This window comes from Pelecanus crispus, chromosome 3 (assembly GCF_030463565.1).
Source record: "Pelecanus crispus isolate bPelCri1 chromosome 3, bPelCri1.pri, whole genome shotgun sequence".
NCBI lineage: Eukaryota > Metazoa > Chordata > Aves > Pelecaniformes > Pelecanidae > Pelecanus > Pelecanus crispus.
The window spans coordinates 129,932,714-129,954,498 of NC_134645.1; the positions used below are offsets into that span (position 1 = coordinate 129,932,714).

A 21,785-nucleotide genomic window follows, 5' to 3' on the forward strand; every position below is an offset into this window, starting at 1 on the left:
AAGTTTTTATGAAGGATAAAGGTCCTCGGCACAAATAAAATGGCCAGCTCTGAAGCTATGAAGAAATATGCTTTAATTTAAGAGACAAAAGATAGCATTACAGAAGAAATTGTCATAATCAAAGTTGAAAAAAAAATTTCTATTGTCTACTGTGCCTCTCTGTGGGAATTTTCCCAGCACAGACAGCTGTAAAGGAGGAGGGGTATTGTGAGTTTCTGTACTCTCATTCTCTCTCTCCCTCTCTTTCTCTGTCAATAAATGTCTGCAATCATATTCTTGAGCTCCAGTGTGATTTCAAGGTTCATCTCTTCCATGCAGCTCAAACACTAATTATCCCAGCTGTAATTAGTAAGATAATTAAATACTGGCTCACTCATCACTCTACCTTGTGTCGGGTCATGATTCTCCCAGAAGACCTTGAGCAGTTTCTCAAAGCTGATGTTTTCTGGCTGATATACTACTCGTACAGCCTCTGTGTGGCCAGTTTTACCTTAAAAGACAAAATAAATTCACATGTTATTAGTGAGAATTACTGCATATCTAGTTTTTTTATACCTGAGATTCAAAGCACATCCTTTGTTTTCCTTTTTTTTCCTTAAAGGTGTTTTGATTTGCCATCATTTATACTTAAGCCTTTTTACACAATATTTTATATACATGCCAATTCTAAGATGTCTGCTAGTTTGGACAAGGCCATCATGAAATAAACTATCCAGAGAGGCAATAAGGTAAGACAGTGATGTTATTACAGCAGTTTGTCAGCTTACAGGGAAAAAAAAATTACTAGTTCTTCAATATTTGTAACTGACAACTAGTAAAATATTTTAAAATATTCTAAATACAACATTAAAATATGAAAACTTGTATGTCGAAGTTGTCTTGACAGTATAAAACTTTGTTTCCATGAGGTAAGATATGGATAAAATAACTGATTATAAAAACAAATTTCAAGGGCGTGTTTACACAAGATCACACAAATAATTTCAAACTATTTCACATCATCCAAGCCACTGATGCCAACAGGCTTCAAAAAGAGTCAAAGAGAGCCTGACTGAACTTCATGACAGCAGATGAAGTTCAAGGAAGATTAGCAGGTGTTACAGCACATTAAAACATATTGTTCCTATTTCTCAGTTGCATTATGGGCACAATTTTTTTCATTCCTTATGTGCCTAATCACTCACAATATCATTGAAAGATCCAGTTTCACAAGATGTGAAGGATCTGGCCACATAATTCACTTCAATTGCAACCAGTAGTTAGACTGATGAGTGCTCAGACATCTCAGCGTAAAAGTCCATTGCACTGGGTGCTACACAAGCATTTAATATTTTATAAATATCTTATATTATATATTTTACAATTTATAAATGTAGGCATATTTGTTGTCATAATATATGCAGGAATGGGGAAAAAAATTTATCCTATTCTTCAGTTAAATCATAAGTAAATACTAAACAAACATAAACTGGACAGCCAGATCTGCCTTTTGGTGAAGATATAACAAGCTCCTTGATCACACTAGGCCATGTTTTTATTTCATTTATACCAGCATAAACTTCAGATTTACTCAACAGACTTGAATAGAATTGTTGAATTTCATGCAGTGCAACAACCAGCTGAATCTGGCCCAGTGATGGGTTCTGAATTAGTTGCCATCAAACAAGAAAAATCAGAGTCTATGAGTAACTGCGCAGTGTTCAGCAGAAACACCAATTTAGTACCAAGAGAAATTTTAATTAAAAAAAAAAAGTAGAAAAAAAATAAAAAGGATGCTACAATATATGAGAGACACATAAGAGGGAAAAGTATGACAGCATTATAGCAGTTAATGGGGCACCTGAAATGAAGAAAACCTAAATGAGGCACAAAGGGGTGGACTAGCTATCAAAAGGGATTTAAAAGACTGGGTTTAAATTTAGTCTAGAATGCAGAGGAGTAAAAGGGGACACATCTGGGATATCTGTAATGAATATTTTGATAAAATCAAATTGGTTCCTATCTAGTGTGCTTCACAATACAACAAAGATAAGCTCACTGAGCTTAAAAGACAAAAATGTACAAGTTTCGTGTAACCTGTAGCTAAAGCCATGTCATCCTGTCCACCAGGATACTGTCCAGGCAAATGATGGCCCGATTCTTCTTTCACATGCACTACCTCTATTGAAGTCCATGGAAGCAACTCATTATCTGAAGTCAAATTCTGATGGTAGGTTAGCAGAAAGGGATCACACATTTAGTAGAATAAAAATACAAGTCACAGATAATTGGCTTAATAATAAAGTGAAATGCTCTTTCTATATTATGGCATGAACTGATGGCCATCTCGGGTCAGGGATGGAATTTATTCCAGATTTCATCATTTAATATGGTCTCTCAGTGAAAATAATGGGGTTTGCCTTAGCTGAAGCCCAGGTCTGGAATTTTGTTGTTGCTTGAGGTAAAGAAAGAGAACAAATGGACAGTGGTTTGTCCATCTCTTGCAAGCCTACACGGTATAACTAAAGAGAGATTAAGGAGTGGCTTCTGACTTTAACTTTTTTTTTTTTTTAAGCCAATGTGAACCTTCTGAAAGGTTCTTATCACTCAGGAGCAAATTGCTTGTCTAAGATGACTAGCTTTAGATCACAAGAGAGTTTCTCAAACAACTTCAAAACAACAGAGGCATTACCTTTCCTCTCAATTGAAGCAGCAATTACATCTTGTCAACACAGTCTGCTCTGACTAATCCAGAAGTTCAAAGAATCAGCTTTCTTCTTTTCCTCTGAATAAGGAAATAATGGTGCTACTCTGAAAACTATAGCCTGACCTTGAGAAAAAAATCCTCAGATGTGTGGCTAGCAGACTGTTAGAACGTAGAGCATATTTAAAATCAATATTCATCCTCAGAGGAAAAGCAAGGAGGTAATGCTGCTGGTCCTACCAGATTCACCTCTAATTTTCCTCAAAGCCTTTCTACAATCTAGTGGATTTTCTGTCAGAATGCAGTGTGGCTATTTCTACTACGAACAATCTTAGTCATTTGTGCTGAGCACTCCTACTTCCCAACAATTTTAGTGGAAACTAGACCAATCAACTGGGTACACATGAGCAAATAGACAGGTAAAAGGCTCTATGTGGGACAGATTAACCACAAGATTTCCTAGAAGAAGCACAGAGAGAAAATGCTATCAGGGGACAGGAAAAGATAAAGAGCAATCTCTCCACAGGTGCAATATGGCTCTCAAGAAGGAATCAAAAGCTACCACGAAGTTACTCTAAGTAGTATGTAGAAACTACCAGCTCATCGGTGCTGAACGTGACTCAGCTGCAGCCAAAGTGGCAAAAGGAAACTTAAACTGGGTTCTCCCTTTTGATCTTCGTATTTTGCTTTTTGCGTTAGGCTTAAGTTTGACTATGAAAACAGAATAATCACTTTTCAGTTTGGATTTCATACATTTGGTACGCTACAGCGCCAAAAAAACAGAGCAGGCATCAAAACAGCTAACCACTCCTCTATATTGTTAAAAAAAAACATGGAAATATTTCTAATCAAATCTTTTTTTGTAAGATTTCTTAAAATGGAGAGGCAGTAATCAAAGAGAAACAATAAACCCACTTGTTTTTGAAAAAGCTGCATGTCTTTTAATGAGAAATTTAACAGGCTAAGACTGAACAGCTGAAATGACTTAAAATGATCAGTGATAAATGCTATTCTTTCAATGATATTCAGCTCTTCACCTTAGTGCCGCGTTCAGAATTTCTCATGAAAGGTCCATTTATATTAAGTCAGAGTCATGGTGTCCTCAGTTCACCTCTTGCTTTTAATTAGCTGATCTTTAATATTCCACAGTAAAAGCATGCTTCACTTTAAGTTCCAAAACTTTGAACAAGTATGAACATCTCTAGAAGCCTTCTCCCAAAAAAAGCTCAAAGTTTGAACCATCTTTTTTTTAAATAATTTACTGAATCACTAAATATAATTTCATTTGCTGTTAACTGTGCAAATAGAAATCCTTTATTTATAGGTGCCATTATCGGATTTCCAGTTATGGTGCTCAGTTCTCCTTCAGCTTTAGAAGGAGCTTAGCCATTGAAGAACCTCGCTGCAGATGATAAGACTTTATTACACCGTGGCAGAGAGGGCTGCGTGCCAACAGCAGATTGTCTGTTTATCCTATATCCTTTTCCCACTTAGAAAACATAGCCACTCTCAGAGGATTAGCTACAGTGAGTTCTTTCAATGGGGATTCAAACTCTGGCAAAAATTTTCCTGTAAAGAGCAATAGAAAAAGACATCTGAGTGACAACTCAGTGCTCCTTTTCAATTTTTTTCTTCCTAATAGTGTTTAGATTTTCACCTTCTTAATCATCTCCCAGGTGAGCGCCCAAGCCGACGGATTATAGAAGCGAACTCATTCTTTTTAACTTGCTCTATCCAGTAAGCATTTAATTATTTCCGGCAAAGTGGAATGACTTCAAAGGGCTGGCTTGAGAGCACCTCACCTGTGAATACCCAGCCACCCAGCAGCTACGGCGCTGCTACATGACACGTGGGCTTCATCTCTAGCTAGTCCAGCCTTGGGTGAATTAAGTTACAAAATTCAAGCAACGCCGAAACTATTCCCTCCCGCCGCACGTCTTTAATGAAAAGGGACTTGCCTCTCTTTACCCACTGAAATAAAGGGCCTAAATCCAGTAAATGTCTAAATATAATTTAAAGAAATAGGTGGCAGATCTTCAGCTGACGCAGATTTCAGAGCTTATTGACTTTGGAGCCTAAAACAATTTGTGCTAGCGAAAGCCTAGGCCCTAGTGCATATGCAAAATATTACATGAAAAAGTAGTAGGTCTTTTGAGCATCTGTTTCTCCAAACTAGCCTGGGAATTTTTATTATGTTGTAGTTATCGCTAATAAAATCTCCACTTTCTTCCTAAAATAGCAATGTGTTAAATAAACAAAGGGTTCAACACTAACACATTGAGAACCCACACTTTGGAGATCTATTTAACTTTTACCTTTTTACCTTCAAAGTAGCGAAATTATCACACATCAATAGACTTTTAAGAAGGGTCCATTATGATAATTTTATTTGACTTCCTGCCTAACACAGATGAGAGAATTTCACTGGAGCAGGATCATATTTTGTGCTTAGAAATGTAACAGCTCTTGACCCAAAGAACCCAACGGACAGAAAATCCGCCAGAAGTCAAGGTAACTTCATCATAGAATCATAGAATCATAGAATCATAGAATCATAGAATCATAGAATGCTTTGGGTTGGAAGGGACCTTTAGAGGTCATCTAGCCCAACCCCATTGAAGCAAAGAGGAAAGACAAAGACAGCAGATGTTTTATTTATTACCTGAGTTTATTTATTTAAAGGTCTTTCTGTACAGACAAAGACTACTAAGAAGTCATCCCTTACCTCTTCTTGCTGAATATTTTAAGTGAATCGATCTTTCTAATTAATCTGTTGGACACTCATGTTTCTTTAACTTTTTGAGAAGAATAAGAATGTAATAAGAATGTACTAGTTCAGACCTCCAGCCCTTCTCTGCCCATGGCCATAAGCAGATACCCAGGGAAGGGTTGAAAAAGTATAATGTGATCTATCAACCACACCGTACATGAAGAACCAACTGCCTTTATCTGAACTTGGCTCTCACTGGCTTCTTCTGAGACCCCCTTGTTGTTCTGCTTGGAGAGATGGTGAGCAGCCCTTACCTACACATTTGCCTCCTGCAACTCATGGTTTCCTGACTGCTTTTCAGTTTTTCAGGGTGATTTTCCCACTGTTTGGAACAGACTGTAAAGTATATCAGGTAGACAGAGCAGCCCGGCGGAGGAGGACTTCAGGGTACTGGTAGATGAAAAGCTGGACATGAGCCGGCAATGTGCGCTGGCAGCCCAGAAAGCCAACCCCATCCTGGGCTGCATCCCCAGCAGCGTGGCCAGCGGGGCGAGGGAGGGGGCTCTGCCCCTCTGCTCCGCTCTGCTCAGCCCCCCCTGGAGCCCTGCGCCCAGCTCGGGGGCCCTCAGCACCGCACAGACAGGGACCTGTTGGAGCGGGGCCAGAGGAGGCCACAGAAATGGTCCGAGGGCTGGAGCAGCTCTGCTCTGAGGCCAGGCTGGGAGAGCTGGGCTTGTGCAGCCTGGGGAAGAGAAGGCTGCGGGGAGACCTTCCTGCGGCCCTGCACTGCTGGAAGGGGCTGCAGGAAAGGTGGGGACAGGCTTTGGAGCAGGGCCTGCAGCCACAGGACAAGGGGGAATGGTTTTAAACTAAAGAAGAATAGATTTAGGCTGGATATAAGGAAGAAATTTTTTACACTGAGGGTGGTGAGGCAGTGGCACAGGTTGCCCAGAGAGGTGGGAGATGCCCCATCCCTGGCAACATCCCAGGCCAGGTTGGACGGGGCTCTGAGCACCCTGCTCTGGTTGAAGCTGTCCCTGCTCACTGCAGGGGTTGGGCTGGGTGGCCTCTGAAGGTCCCTTCCAACCCAAACCATTCTATGATTCTATGAAAATAAAACTTTCTATAAATTCTAGAAACTTCTACCTGGAAGGCAGAAACTTCTGCCTGGACCACAGGAAACCATGCCACCTGTAGTGCCTTCAGAAAGCAGCACATGCAGCAGCTACAAGGTGATCCATGCATCTAAAGAGAGAATTTTCTTAAATTTTATTCATTTGTTTTGGTAGAGGACAGATTAATTACACAGTAAATTAAAATTTTAAAAGATAAGAAAATTTGCTAATAGAACAATGAACTATAGAAATGCCATAAAATGCATTTTTGCTGACTGTTACAAAGACTTATTTTTTTACCCCATCAAATCAAAATCAAGAGAATAAAGATCACAGTGAAAAATGGGGTACAAAATGCTGTTACTGATAATTTTTTTCACAGAAATTCAGTCATATTTTTCAGTAAAACTAGTTGAATTAATTTAAAATAAAGGAGATTGTCAGTTTGAACAGAGAATATTGGTTTTTTCTAAGAATCTGGAAAACAAAACTACTACATGAACTTGCTTCTTATTTGCAAGTATTTCAAATTTGCACGGTATAGCTACAAAAAGTTCTTACTTTTGTCTGCTAAAATCCTGTGTATTCTTTCACAGCAGATTTTTTCTGATAATAAGACACTGAACAGAACATCTGAAAGCAAGACCACTACTACTGACACTTTTTCTATTCTTACTCTAAAATAGCTCTACATTGAAGAATCCATAAACGGAAAAAAACAATTGTATAGACTATAGGACAACACAAGACAGCAAAACTTTACTGTCTTGTTCACTGTCCTTATAGGTTATGTCTTCCATAGGCTGCAAGCACTTCAGGAGGGATTACTTTAGACTCACTCTGGACTGGCTGCTTTTCACAGTTGGAGTGCATTAAGTGTGCTCCTAGAGAGTATATTCCGATTTAATTTCATTCAAAAAGAATCTCAGATTCAAAACCAATTCCAGTGATTTCTTGCGGATGTCGGTGGAAAGCTTCTATACCATTTGTATTGGGAGAAATGTCTGTATCCTAGGGAAATCGGTTTGGCTGCAATACATGATATGGGATATCTCTGATTCAAGTTGCGTTGCTTTGCTAGCCAGGGTACTGCAGTTATCACAGAACCGGATGAACCACATCATCCTAAGGATTAGTCTGACATCGCTCCTGGACAATACAACAGAATATCTCATGCGACATTCAACTGAAGAAAAAATGTTGAAGATAGGCATATAATTAATGCCAGTCAACATGGTTGTATGGAACATAGGTCTTGTCAGCCAAACTCGATTTCATTCTCTCATGAAATTACAAGCCTAGTTGTAATAAATGTAGGATGTAATAGCATGGGTGTAATAGACTTTATTAATGCATTTGACTTATTACTTCATGACAGTCTGATTAAAAAATTAGCACTATACAATATCAATAGTGCACATGTTAAATGGATTAAGAATTGTCTAAATGACAGTTCTAAAAAAATTGTCTAAAGGGAACAAGCGTTGAATGGCAGCATTTTTATCTGTCCTTTGCAGGGATTGGTACAAAGTCTGTCGCTGTAAAAGTCTGTCATCAGTAATTTAAAAGAAATAAAAAGTCTCAACGTACAGAATCTGTGGATAACTTAGATGAGAAGGCTGATAGGATGGTCTTATAAAGTGATTACTTGTTGCGCTGGGCCCATTCAATCAAAAATATATTAAAAACAGTCATACGTAAAATCTCTACTAAGGGAACAAGTGACACACACCATACCTGCAAATGGAGAGCAATCTTTGAGGAAAGTGCAAGGCTAGCAGTAGACAAGCAAGTAAATACGGGATTTTATTGCAATATTGCAATATTGCAATAAAATGGAAGAGTGACTGAACTGGGATGCCTAAGTAAAAAAGACGTTAGTAGGAACAGCACTGGAGAGATCAATCCTGACATTAAGTAGATCCTCAAAAATAGTTCCAGCGCCAGGCACAAAGAGCATGATATGTTTAGCCTTTCAAGAAGAAAACCTAGATATAAAGGTTATAAGCATCTTCTCAGGAAGAGAATAACTAAGTGCAAAAGGGGTCTTTGAACAAGCAATTAAAAGGTGTATCAAGAGCCAGTGGTAGGAATGGAAACCAGGGAAATTCAAGTGGAAAAGTAGGCATGTATTTTAAATACTGAAGATGGTTATCTGCTACAAAACACTACACTGCTTCAATTACACCATTGGATCATTCCGTGCTCCTATAAAACCTATGTTCTATAAACCAAGGGAAGCGGTCGATTCTTCATCTCCTGATGTTTTCAAATCAAATCAGATTTCCTTCTGGGAGAGACACTTCAGACAAATACCAGTTAAACTTAAAGGTGAAAGTTATAGGGCTTAATTAAATAGTAACTGGGTGAAATGTAATGACCTATGATATAAAAGATGTCAAATTAAATAATGCAGTGAGCCCTTGCCAGCCTTAAATGCCATGAATATATGAGTGAATTGCCCCTCTTTTTCCTTTGTTCACTTAGCTTTAACAAAGCCTTTCTATCCCAAACACTGTCATCTGTACAAAGAGCTGGGACTTTTGTATTATCTCTTTTCATCATGGTTGATGAGGTAGACTCTAACCTAACTACACTTTCTACATGATCTTTATATAGGTGAGTTAAAATCTTTCAGCTACAGTGTTGGGAACAGAAAGACACCATATTGCCACATTTACGGAGTTCTCATTTAAAAGCCCAAATTTAACCCTAAACTTATGCATCAGATGGATGGAGCCTTTTACATGTCAATAAATTATTTTTACTGACAAACCAGTTACACTTGGCACCAAGGAAATGCAATGCCAGGCTTGTAACATCTAGCCTACGTGAATCTGAACACTAGATTAGGTGAATATGGAACAAAACAAGTGGTCATGCAAGTGAGAAATGCTAGCTTTAGGTTAGGACACATTAATTATGAAGTTAATTAATGAAGGCTTAAATATGGAAGGAGTAATGGGAATCACAGAACCTTAGCCTCAGAACTAACAGCAATCTTGTATTATTGACAGCATCTTACATTGCCGTGGAGCCAAGAATTAGGGCATAACCGGTTTATACTGTAGGTTTTCTGTAAAAATAGCATGCTAAAATAACCATTGCTCTTACAAAAACTTTAAGCTTTGCTCTTGGAAACAAAAACATATATCGTAGACTTTCAAGTACTGAAAAATCACAATGTATCTCATGAAAAGCAGTTTGGAGAGCGGTAAGAAATGAAAGAAGGTCAAAAATGTGGTCATATGAACGCACAATGGTACAATGAAGACATTGCACTGAAGACAGGTGGTTTTGAAAAATGTTACTGAATTTGTCACTTTCCTAGCTGGGACTGAAACACTTCATAGTATAAAGCAGTAAAAATCATCCCATTTTCTTCCCTAGACTAGGATCCAAGGTTTGGAAGAGTACAACAAAATAGAGAGTCCATAATTTTTTATTCCCAATGTATTTATTTCCATCTCCTCAAACAAAGTACAAGAAAATCTACTACCTGTTCAAAAGCCTTCCTAACAGCACAGTAAGAGCACAATATACAGTTTTGCTTTGACTGTATATTAACACTACATCTTTTGTTTATACGATGTTTATAAGAGGAGCTAAAATTCACAATACTTTAATTATATTTTCCCCACTCATTTTATATGGAAGATAATACAAGAATTTTCTTTGACTTCATCACCTTCTACTTTGACATTCCTCAAAGTTGCTGCATTTCACATGTGTATTTCTCTACCCTGTATTAGATAATGAGCATATCAATAATACAGAAAAAAACCTCAAAACAAGGGAAGAATGACTTCTATTTTTTTATACAGAGTCTCCTGAGGAAAAAGTATGTCCAAAGTATGTGATGAACTTGCTATCAATAGAGTAACACATCATGAATGCAAAGGTACTCTCCTGATTCAAATTATTCATATTACAGGAAAGATTTAGTGGTCCACAATGTTAGATTCTGTGTTTGGGGAGAATTCAAGCTCGAACTGCACAGCTTAGGTTTCTGTTGGATACTTTGGATTGACTGAATTTAGTTTCCTCAGAAGAAAAAAAATGTTGTCATTCAGAACTTAAGTCCTTGTATTCTGCAGTCCTACTCATTCACTTCCCCTTGAATTAATTCCTTATATGACATACTTGTGCCTATTAGGTCAGGTAAGAAAATGTCTATTAAGGAATATAACAAACCTACTGTAACAAAGCTGTGAGAAACAGAAATACCATAAAAAACTGGGTTTTATTCATATATATGCTTTTTTCTAACTTATAAACACATTGACTCATTGATTAGCATTATGTATACAGGTCATTCTTGAAAAACATGAGAAAGGAGTATGGCAATAGAAGAGAATTGGGGACAGAACACACCAGTGTAAGACCTTGGGGCGTCCAACTTGAACTCATTGCCCTTTTCTTAGGGGATAAGAGCCGTACCAAACTGCAACTCAAACTTCAGCCACTAATTAAAGCACAGGAGTCATTATCCCACTGCATTACATTCCACACAGCTTTAACCTACTTCTAGTATCATCAATTTGTGCTGTCATAGAGTTATGAATTTAGTAGCTCAGAAGATTGTTTCATTGCAAAGCTCCTTTGAAAAATTAAATTAATGAAATTATGTTCACATTTTTTATCATAGCAGATAAACACAGTGAATAAAGATCTGCCCAGAAAATATATCCTGTTATCCATGGGCACGAAAAACTTTGAGGATAGAAGATTAATACTACATCACAGTTGCACCATGCCTTTGTCCTAAAGACTTCAAAGTACTTCCTAAATTTGGATTCCATTATCCCCATTTTGCAGAGCATAACCCACTATTACATTGTGTTCTTCATAATTAATTTTCCATATATTCAACATAATTTCTCTAAATACTACAAGCCCTGGGCTGACAGCATTTCTGTTCCTTTAAAACCCAAATGCAAAACCTTACCTCATATAAATATTTAGTGTGGGGCTAAGGGAAACAATATTACCATGCTTAGAAAATAAAAAATTCAGTTATGACATGATGTGTGGAATATATATGGTGATGCAATTTTGACTTCAGGTAAGAATTTGAAAAGGTAATAATTTGGCTATACTACCTACCATTTAAAAAAAACCATGTTTTCTAACAAGCTCAATAAATAGGATTCTATCTTCAGCTGCATGAAATTAAGACACTAATTCAGTTGTGCCATGAAGGCATGTAGTTTATTTGAGATGGCTTGGGACAAATTGTCTGGACTCTAGCGCCTGCTCCAGAAGGCAGCAGGTCTCCTACACGCCCAGTGACAATTTGTCAGCCCTGCGTGAATGTCTCAGCTACAGCATCTAAACGTCCATCCCTTTAAGCCACGAAACCATTCCTTTAATCTCTATTTATTTTATTGTAAAATCCACTGACACAAACTGCAGCCCTCTGGCTCAGTTTTGGTCCAGACACAGATCCGCTATGTCATCTTCAGCCAGCGTCCTAATGTCTCCCTCAGGATTTTGCAAGTAAGTTGTGTGAAGTTGTCTCCAGATACAACCCATTGCCATGTGTGAGGCGGCAGACTATCATTTCAGAAATGGAATTGTGTATAATGATTGAATCCTGACTGAATTATAAAAATGCTACCTCAGTTACTGCCTTGGTGGATGTGAAGTCAGACGGTGGCTTTAGGACTTGTGTCGTGTCCTTCTCTTGCCAAAGACAACATAGAGTCATAATACAAACAGCTTCCAAAGCGACGTACCCTAGGACAAGAAGGTGACTGCAAAATGAGGGAAGATGGTTGAAACATGGAAATTTTCCTGCAAAAGCACGAATAAACCAAATGTTAATACAATCCCCAAAAAGCTCTGAGAAATAGAGAAACAAAAGACAAGTCTTCGAAGAGCACGACCCTTCTAACCACTGCATCTGCCAGGAATAGAGGAAGCTGATTGCAGAGAGCAAAGAATGACTCGAGAGCCATTTTCCAGAGCCTGTCCTAGCAGCACAGACCATTCAAGTGGGTGCAAGAGCCTAAAACCCCACTAAACTGCAAGTTCACAAACGGTTAGGAAGCTGCAACCATTATTTCCAGATTGTATTTCAGTTTGCCTGGAAGAAAAGGGAAAAAAAAAAAAGTTTGTGTTTAAAAAAGTCAAAGAGTAAGACAGAGAGTGAGCTCTGGTACAGAAAAAGCATAGATGGAAAAGTGAAGAATATATATAAAAATAAAATACCTGGACTCAGTACCAAAATCCAGCTTCAGTCTATAAAGGCGATATTTTTTAATGTCATTTTATCAGAAAATATGATTGATTTTTTGCTTAAAAGTTTACAGCTTTTAGCTGCAAAGCCTCTGTACTACAGTTATGCAACACACAGAATTTCCTTAAATAAATGGTTATAATGGAAGGCGAAGAATAACAGAAATGTGAAGAATATGCCATGCATTGAGAACAACTTTGAAAAGGGATAAATGAAGGTAAATATAATACCTAGGGGCATCTATTTATAGCAAGCTCAATATAAGCAGTTGGAAAATGTTAAATAATCTGGAATATAAAAAAGAAGAAATGAGAGCAAGATATTCTAATATCTATTCTTTTCCACTAGAATAACAGAAATTGTAGTTTTATCCTTTTCTCTCTACAGTGATTTCAGTAAGAGGTTACTACTCTGAGGAGATCTCTGAATGCAAGGTTAAATTTCTGAAATATGCCGATTCTCACTCTTTGTCAGTCTGAACGCCAACATAGTGCTTGGAAGAAAACTGTACATATCTTCTTAATCCCTGAGAATTGTAGACTGTAAGGCAAAAAAGGGATAGATTGCTATATTTGTACTCTGAAAGCTTCTCTTTCATATCTAACTTTTATTAAACTAATCTGACAGTTATATGATATACATAAATATGATTGGGATCATGATTTCCCTCATGATTTCCCAAAAACAAATATGCAAAAAGCAGTACAGGCAATCTGGTTTCACCAGAGACCTCTCACAGACATCAAACTGAAAAGAGACTGCAATGCTGCAGAGAACTTCATGATGACAGACAGACATTCAGCGGGCTTCCAGCAAAAAGAGTACTAGGATGAAAATTCAGAAGTAATTTATACTAAACAAACAATTTTAAGTCCACCAAAACTAATAAAAGACTTCTAGAAAGTTCTAAAAATGCCCAAGCAACCTGTTTTCTGTGAAAGTCTTTAACGGAAACAAATTGCGTAAGTGGATGAGAGCTTAGAAAAATAAAATTGTGACAATTTATATATCTAGAATGCAGCTATGAGAATCTTGGGGAAGAGCAAGTAAGTAGACATTGCATGTAGCGTGATGAAAGACCAATGGCTGGGCACAGAGACAAAACGGAGCACCTTTCAAAATGAAAGCAGACTACAGACGTGACAGAAGAACTGCAGAGAAGTACCTTAAGGATCAGGAAAAAATCTCCAAGTCAAAAGCATTAAAATTATATTTATGTCATTTACAGTGCCTTGAAAAAACTGTACCTTCCCTTTAAGAGCTTTTGAAATCCTAGTATTTATTTTACATATAAACTATATCTCTTGCCCCTCTTAAAGTGATACTCCTGAAAGATTGTTGAGGGATGGGGGCTAAAAATTTGCCCAATATACGTATTAAAAATTGCAGTGAGGTCAGAGACAGGTTAATCAAAAATGCATAGTCTTTGGTGGGTGGTACAAGTGTCTGCAAAGAGCGAGAAAGAGGAGTTCAAATCAGAAAAGGTGAAATAGTTGGTTGGCTGCTTAATTAAAAAAGAGATTTAAAAAACTTAAAGCTATGAAAACGAAAGGAGTTTGAACGCAGAAGACTGAACTGGCAGACAATGCCGGGACACTGCAGAGAGCTCACTGAAAATGGTTAGCTACTTGTCCTGGTTTCGGCTGGGATAGAGTTAATTTTCTTCCTAGCAGCAGGCATAGTGCTGTGTTTTGGATTTAGTAGGAGAAGAATGTTGATAACACGCTGATGTTTTTAGTTGTTGCTAAGTACTGCTTATGCTAGTCAAGGACTTTTTCAGCTTCCCATGCTCTGCCAGGTGCACAAGAAACTAGGAGGGGGCACAGCCAGAATAGTTGATCCAAACTGACCAAAGGGCTATTCCATACCATATGACGTCATGCTCAGTATAGAAACTGGGGGGGGGTGGCCGGGGAGCAGCGATCACTGCTCGGGAACTGTCTGGGTATCGGTCGGTGGGTGGTGAGCAATTGCATTGTGCATCACTTGCTTCGTGTATCATTATTATTATTATCATTATTATACTGTTACTATTAGCATTACTATTTTACTTTATTTCAATTATTAAACTGTTCTTATCTCAACCCAGGAGTGTTTCTCACTCTTACTCCTCCAATTCTCTCCCCCATCCCATCGGGGTAGGGGGAGTGAGCGAGCGGCTGCGTGGTGCTGAGTTGCTGGCTGGGGCTAAACCACGACACTACTGTACAACTGAAGGTTAATCAAGGAAATGTGTTTGCAGTCTAAGCTATGCACGTATATTCCCTGCCTCCCAAAGAATCCCTATCTGATGAACAGAAACCATAGAGCTCTTGGACCTGGTCTGACCTTTGACATCACAAAGCATTGTGACAAACGATGTCATAGCCTATAGCCTGGTCATCAGGATATTCTGAAGACTAAGTCAGCAGTGCTGTTCCGGCGTTACCCATCAGCCGGCTCTAGGCAGCTCTTCGTCCACCGTAAGGGAACCATAAATTGTTCTCCATTAACTGTAGATGGTGTTGAGGCACACTTAGGAAAATGTTTTATTTCCTTTAATCAGGAAGATAAAACCAGTGACACTAGCAAGGGGTTCCTTGCAATCACAGCTCCTCCTGGGGACCCTACTGAGTGTACATTAGAGCGATGGGATGTCTTTCTGCTAGAAAATAACATCTCCTCCCTTTCCTGCCTTATTCCGTTTTTATAACACCGGGACATTACATTGCAAATTGTAGCTGCCGTCTCACTGTGCAAGGTGCTGTATAAATACAGAATAAAAGACAGGGCTGTCACCCGCTAAAACTGCTGGAAAGAATGAACAGTTCCTTGATTGCAAGTTTGGTTTTCCCAACTGTACTCATGAAGGTCCCTGCAATGAGAAGAGGTGGCTTGTTCCATGGCCGGAGTCATCTGACGCTACCTGAATGTTTTGGAGTATCTCATTTCTGATTATGGTAAGTGGAATTCTTCATTCCTAGAATCTCACCCTGAGCATAAAACCCCACTTAGTGATGACAGGCATCTTCTTAAGGACACCGTGAAAAATATGCTACATGGTGTCATAGGTTTCACAAAGATCATTAACCACTGGAAACAGATCAAACGCCAGCTGATGTATTTCTACAGCTGCATGACCCATATTTGAGATCAGGTTTAAAAGTAAAGGCAAGTAGATCAATCATTAGCCTTTAATAAATCTTTACAGATATTTCACTTTTTTGTGGCAAACCTTTTAGACATTATTAATTCTCACCCCAATTTTAATGAATGGCTGTGCCAATGCTTAACCTCAAGAAGTCACGTAAAATGAATTATTACTGATGATTAATTATGCTGTAATAGGCCAGTAAGAGCAACCTTTATTTCATCCACTGGTAAAATTAATTAAAATTGACTCCAGTAAACAGTGTACTGTTTATACTGCTGCTTACACAAAACAAAAAATATTTTTGCTTTTTTTTGCTAAAATGTAAATGTTATACTTCACATTAGACCACTGAAAGCATTTACCTCCTGCTTAAACCCAACGAACATTCATTGTATTTGACTATCCATTATTTCCATTCAACCAGTCACAAATCAAGAGTTTTAAATTACAGGTCACTTGTATCCTTTCTAAAACTCCTATTTAAATGGGAGCATTTAAGAAAAGCAAAGAAAGGATTTTAATTGTAGTGAACCCAGTATTCCTTGACATTAATTCATAAAAAGAAATGCCCAATCTGGATGCCTCAAAGTGCTTAGAAGACAATGAGAAAAAAAAAGTAATTGTTCATCCATTAAAAAACCCCAAAACTCAAGGAAGTAATATATTCAAATAAAGTGAATCACTGCGCTCGCATTTGTGTTTATTGTACGGTACCTACTACCATGAGATCTATTTGAACTTAATAACATCAAATCTGGAAAAATGAGGGGCACAAGTTTCTTTCTTACAGATACCTCTCCTTGGAGATATTTTTTTCTCATATCGAGAGGAGCTCCAGTCTTGCTAAGAGAAAGAGGCACAGGAAGATCCTGTGGATAAAAGCTGAGGTTACATAAATTCAACCTGTAATAAAATGCAGTTTCTTAACAGTGAGAGATAAATGCTTGACATTATTTATCTTCTTAAGATATTTTTAATCCAAGCTTCCGTGCTGAATTCGATGGTCTGCAGATGCAGGAGGCCAGCAGGGATGGTCATGGTGATCATCCACAGCACCAGAATCCATGAATCTATGGCTCTGTCCATTGTTCCTTTCCTTCACGAGCTTTACTGAGAACATCACTTTTGTAACGCTCGGCACTCATAATAGTTTCCAGCTCTCATTAAAACAATTACTATAGTCAACTCTTACACTTCGGAGCTTCGACTGCTCAGAAAATAATATCCCCCATGTCCCTCTATATAACTTGCCAGAGGTATTCTCTGTCTTCCAATTTTGCCTTCCACTGAAGCACAGATTCCCCTATAGCGAGGACACGATGGCCCAGTACTCTGCGTCTGGTTTACATGGTCCATGTTGCAGATGGAGGAATGGGAGGAGATATTTCTCCATGACAGATGGACGATTAATGTGTTTTGCTCTTTCCTCTTCATCTCTCACTTTATCTGCAGGAAAGTGAATAGCTTTCCCCTGTGATCATCTAAGAATATTTAGTGAATTCTTCTGCCACTACCGAGGCCTTGTATGTTGACTGCACCTTTCCATAGCCTGCTTCCTGTATATGGCACACAGCACTACAGCTACCTGAGCTTCAGTGTGGAAGTATGGGTGAATTGTAGAAGCGTGCCACAGCCTGAAGATTAGATTATGTGGTGGCCCCTTTAACCATTAACTGTGTGAAACTGTAATTACACATACAATGACACTGAAATTTGCGGGGTTTTTTTCCTGCACGAAGAAGGCCAGATTGTTGGCCAGTTCAAGGGTGTTGAGAAACTAAGCAGGTCGACAGAAAGCTACCAAAAAGGCAAGAGGTCTACACACACAACCTGCAGGAAGCTGAGCTTGTCAAAGAGGACACTAAAGGGAAAGTTAATTCCAACCTAAAATACTTGATAGGAAGTTACAGCCATGCTGTAAACAAAGTCTTCTTTCTTCAGCAGTGATAGACAGTATTGCAGTGGCCATAAGCTGCAGCCTGGAAGGTTCAAATTGGACATTAGGAGAACCTTTGTCACCAGGGGGACAGTGCTGCAGTGGAGCACGCTACCCTGTGCACTTCTGTAACCTCCATCCATGGAGCTTCTCCTGACTTAGCTAGACAAAGCCACTGATGACCCGACTGAGTGTTGAAGATGGTCGTGCTTCAGGTGAGAGTTTGGAGTAAAGACTTCCACATATCCCTTCCAAACAGCATTTCTATGATTCTACACCTTGACAATAATTATGGTAATAAATTACAGCAAGTTCTCTTTATTCTCCATTTTAAATTTATAGACTTATTCCAGATGAGACAGCACAGTTTGAACATACAAAGAAAGTGGCATCTTAGTTATTCTTTAGCAGGATTTAAGACTATGCCTATACTAGCAAATTAAACAGTACTAGGGAACATTCCTAGGTACTGGGATTAGATCTCTTCAACTGCAAATTGTTGGAATGGTCATCTCCATGGCACTGGGTCATACGGTAAATGTCTCTCTCCTCTCCCTACACACGTGTGTGCATGTATACATTTGCACATATATAATTACTGAGTTGGGAAATAAGTAAGGACCACCTGAACCCTCCCCAAAAATGGAGTTTAAATGTGTGAGTGATGGATTCCCTATATTATAGGTCATACATGAGCTAGCACACACTCTTTCAGTACCTGTAACGATTATAGGATCAGAAATGTGTGTCGTCGGAGGATGCATGGGTATATATACTCATATAAAATTAACCTCTGTTACATTTTATCTTTTCCTAAGCCTGACAGAAGTCTCAACTCCACTACGCCCTGGACCAGCTGTTATCATTCACATGAGAGACTCTCCTTTATAAATGTACTGATGTTGTATATCAAATCCAGACTTAAAGAACGGATTAAAAATTTAAAAAAAGAAAAAAGACTTTCATTTAGCAAGCTTATATTAAAAAATAAAAGATGTTAATAAATACTGTGTCTATAAGCTGGTCTAAATCTATCTAAAATGCCCCACAGTGAAGTCTTACATCAGTTATTATTGAAACATTAAATGCTTTTCTTACAGGCTTACAGCAATCAATTTAACTTTCAGTCATCTTGTACCCATATGTGCTGCTCCTGTTGATGAAATGGCTATTAATAAAGGAATAGATGGCTATGAATTAAAGCAAGCTCTACTTAATCACATTAATCCAGAGTATGTTAAAGGCTTCAATTTTCTAAATAATTTTGGGCTTAATGCCTCTGAGATGGGCAGACTGTTCTATTGATGCAGCATCTGGTCCAATTTAAGCTGCATTGTGAAGGAGGAATTGTTAGGCCCTTGCAAAAATAAGGAAGACTGACAGTTTTAGGGATGCAACCAAAACTGCTACAGCTGAGACAAAAGATACTGCAAGATATTGAAAAAGACCTACAACAATTAAAAGGCAGCCCACTGCTCTGCAAATGCAACTCCACTGTTCAGTGAATTGTATATGATTAACTTACTCTTACTGATGGGATGAGTACTCCATACACTTAACCATCACTGTATTTTCCAGTCATTGAACATCCAACAGCTGCTGCTGTGAAATATGTTCACTTACCCATTACATTGGGTTACCAATTAGAGAGGAATTATTTAAAAGGGAATGGCACAACCACTAACACTATCCTTGCATAAGCAGTAATTTCTGGCTTCGTTTTTTTTTTTTCCCTGAGGGTTTTTTTTATTATTATTATTTTGGTTGTGTCAAGGTAGTAGTTTTACAATGAAATAAGATTTACCTTGGCTTGTAGCACTGAAATACTGCTGCATTCAATTAAGGAGATACAGAAAAAGTATTTTAAATACTTCTGGGGGAATAAAAGCCTTCATAGGAGAATTAGGGGTTTTTAGAACATTTCTGCAGGAGAAAGATTTTTTAAAACCCAATCTTCATAGAAGGTCTTTAATGGAGGAGACAATATGGTACAGTCCATCCATTGGAAAAAAAAAAAATTACCTTTGCTATTACATCTTTGTTATATTTAATATGTCAAAATTACAAAAGTTTTAGGGGCAGATTCTTTTGTCAGTAACTTCATTATAAATGAAAACAGTAACTCCAATGAATTTAGTGCATTTGCACAGCATATATAAGTACTGAATGAAGCCATCAAGTCACATTCTGCAGAGTTGTAAAAATCTCTGTCTGAAAGCTTATTTCAATTAAAAGGAATGTTTTCATGAAATATACAGAGCACGTTTGGGGTCAGCCATTGCATATAATATGTATTAACACATATTGTAAAATTTGGACAATTATAAAGTGCCCAAAGAAGATTTTGTATGATACACTACAGTATCTACTTCTGCATCCTACAGGACTAGAAAGGAATCAGAATTTTAAAATGGAGATTAAAAATTATGTTTAATGTAAAATGTTCAGATATATAGTTCCTTTTCAGCTCCGTATAAATATATATAAATACCTAAATATATCGGTTGAAATTCTCTGTGACTACAGGAGATAAAAGAAAGCTTTAGATTTCCCCTTGCTACCTATGCTTTCCTCCAACACTCAGTACCAGAAAAATCCACATAGCTGTAGATTTCAAAGTGCTTTACGAGATAAGAGAAAGTATTTCCTTTTTTATAAATGAGGACAATAGGCGGGAAGAGCTGAAGGTCATCCAAGTCGGCCTTGGAGCCAGGAATAGAAGGAAATCAGCTGAGCCTCAAGGTAACAGCCCAGCTGAGGTGCTCCTCCTTCTTTCTGCAATATGTTCTGCTCCAAAGAGCTGCCAGCCAAAGTCCAGCATTAAAACCACTGTTGAGGAATATGAAAGGCAAGAGCAACAAAAGGGAAGAAAGCATACACCAACCAAGACTGTGGTGCTGCATGAGAGAAACTTCTGTTACCTGTTTTCAGTACGAGTGTAATGAAATGGGAAGATCTTCCCCTACTGCATTCAGGGAGAAGTTTCATTTCTAGGAGGGGTTTCAAAAGAGGAGAGGAAGGTTGCATTGCTGGTGTGACAACTCCAGGGGTAGTTTAGGGATTCTTAGAAGACATGAGAAAAGAGGGAGTTATTTTCTCCTAACTTTCTGAAAAAAGATATCTGCAAAAGTTTTATCTGCTCTTTATCAAATACAATGGGAGCGGTCGTTCTAATAGTTAAGTTGTTCCTCAAACTCTGTGCCGTTCTTCTAATTAAGAGCTATTAAATAGGCCTAAGTACAAATAAATAACCACTTGCCATGCCAGTGATATAAAAAGAATTCATATCTAGGTGTAACACTATGGCAACAGCTTTTGTAAGATACTCTTTGACACTGCAGCAGAGCTCCTGTTTAACAATTCAAATGCAGAAAGGTGAGCATAAAGGAGGCAAAAAGCAACTAAGCGATATCCCTGCTCATAGCGCAATTGTTTTGATGAATTCTGCACTATAGGAACGTATCATGTGCAGACAAATTCTATTTCATGCTAACAATGAGTCTGCATGGAGAAAAGTCTATTATCATATTGAAAATAAAGGAATTAGAGAAAATCAAAGGTGGTAAATAGATGAATATGCAGGTAGACACTTGGCTTTATACTCAGTTGGTCTGCAGAATTTGCCTTCCATAGCTGTTGTGACACTATTTCTGCACCTTTAGTAGAAGATCAAAACTGCCTATTACAAGAGCAGTAGCAACAAATGCAGTTTTGCTGCAAAATTTTTCCCTTTTTAATTAATTATTTTATTTTCCATAGCTGCCTGAAATAGTCATCCTTCAAGCAGGCTTTAGAAATAATTCTCTTTATTATGCAAAGTTCCGTAAATCCCTACTGCTATATAAAAGATACTGCTAATCATTAGAGACTTTGGCGACGTTCAGAGTCTGTGAATCTCAGGGAAAGACCAGGAAGAGTATTTTGTTCTTCCTAGTTAATTAGATCTGAAACAGTGGGAGCTGGTACC

At 38.1% G+C, this 21,785-nt stretch overlaps 1 protein-coding gene across 1 annotated transcript in view; it reads right to left on the bottom strand.

Moving 5' to 3' along the window:
- MSRA (methionine sulfoxide reductase A) overlaps positions 1-21,785 on the bottom strand; it is a 309,718-nt gene that overhangs the window by 116,642 nt on the left and 171,291 nt on the right. Inside the window, exon 4 of the mRNA XM_075708036.1 lies at positions 386-490. Within this exon, the coding sequence (XP_075564151.1) occupies positions 386-490 (105 nt within the window). The remainder of the gene's footprint in view (positions 1-385; positions 491-21,785) is intronic.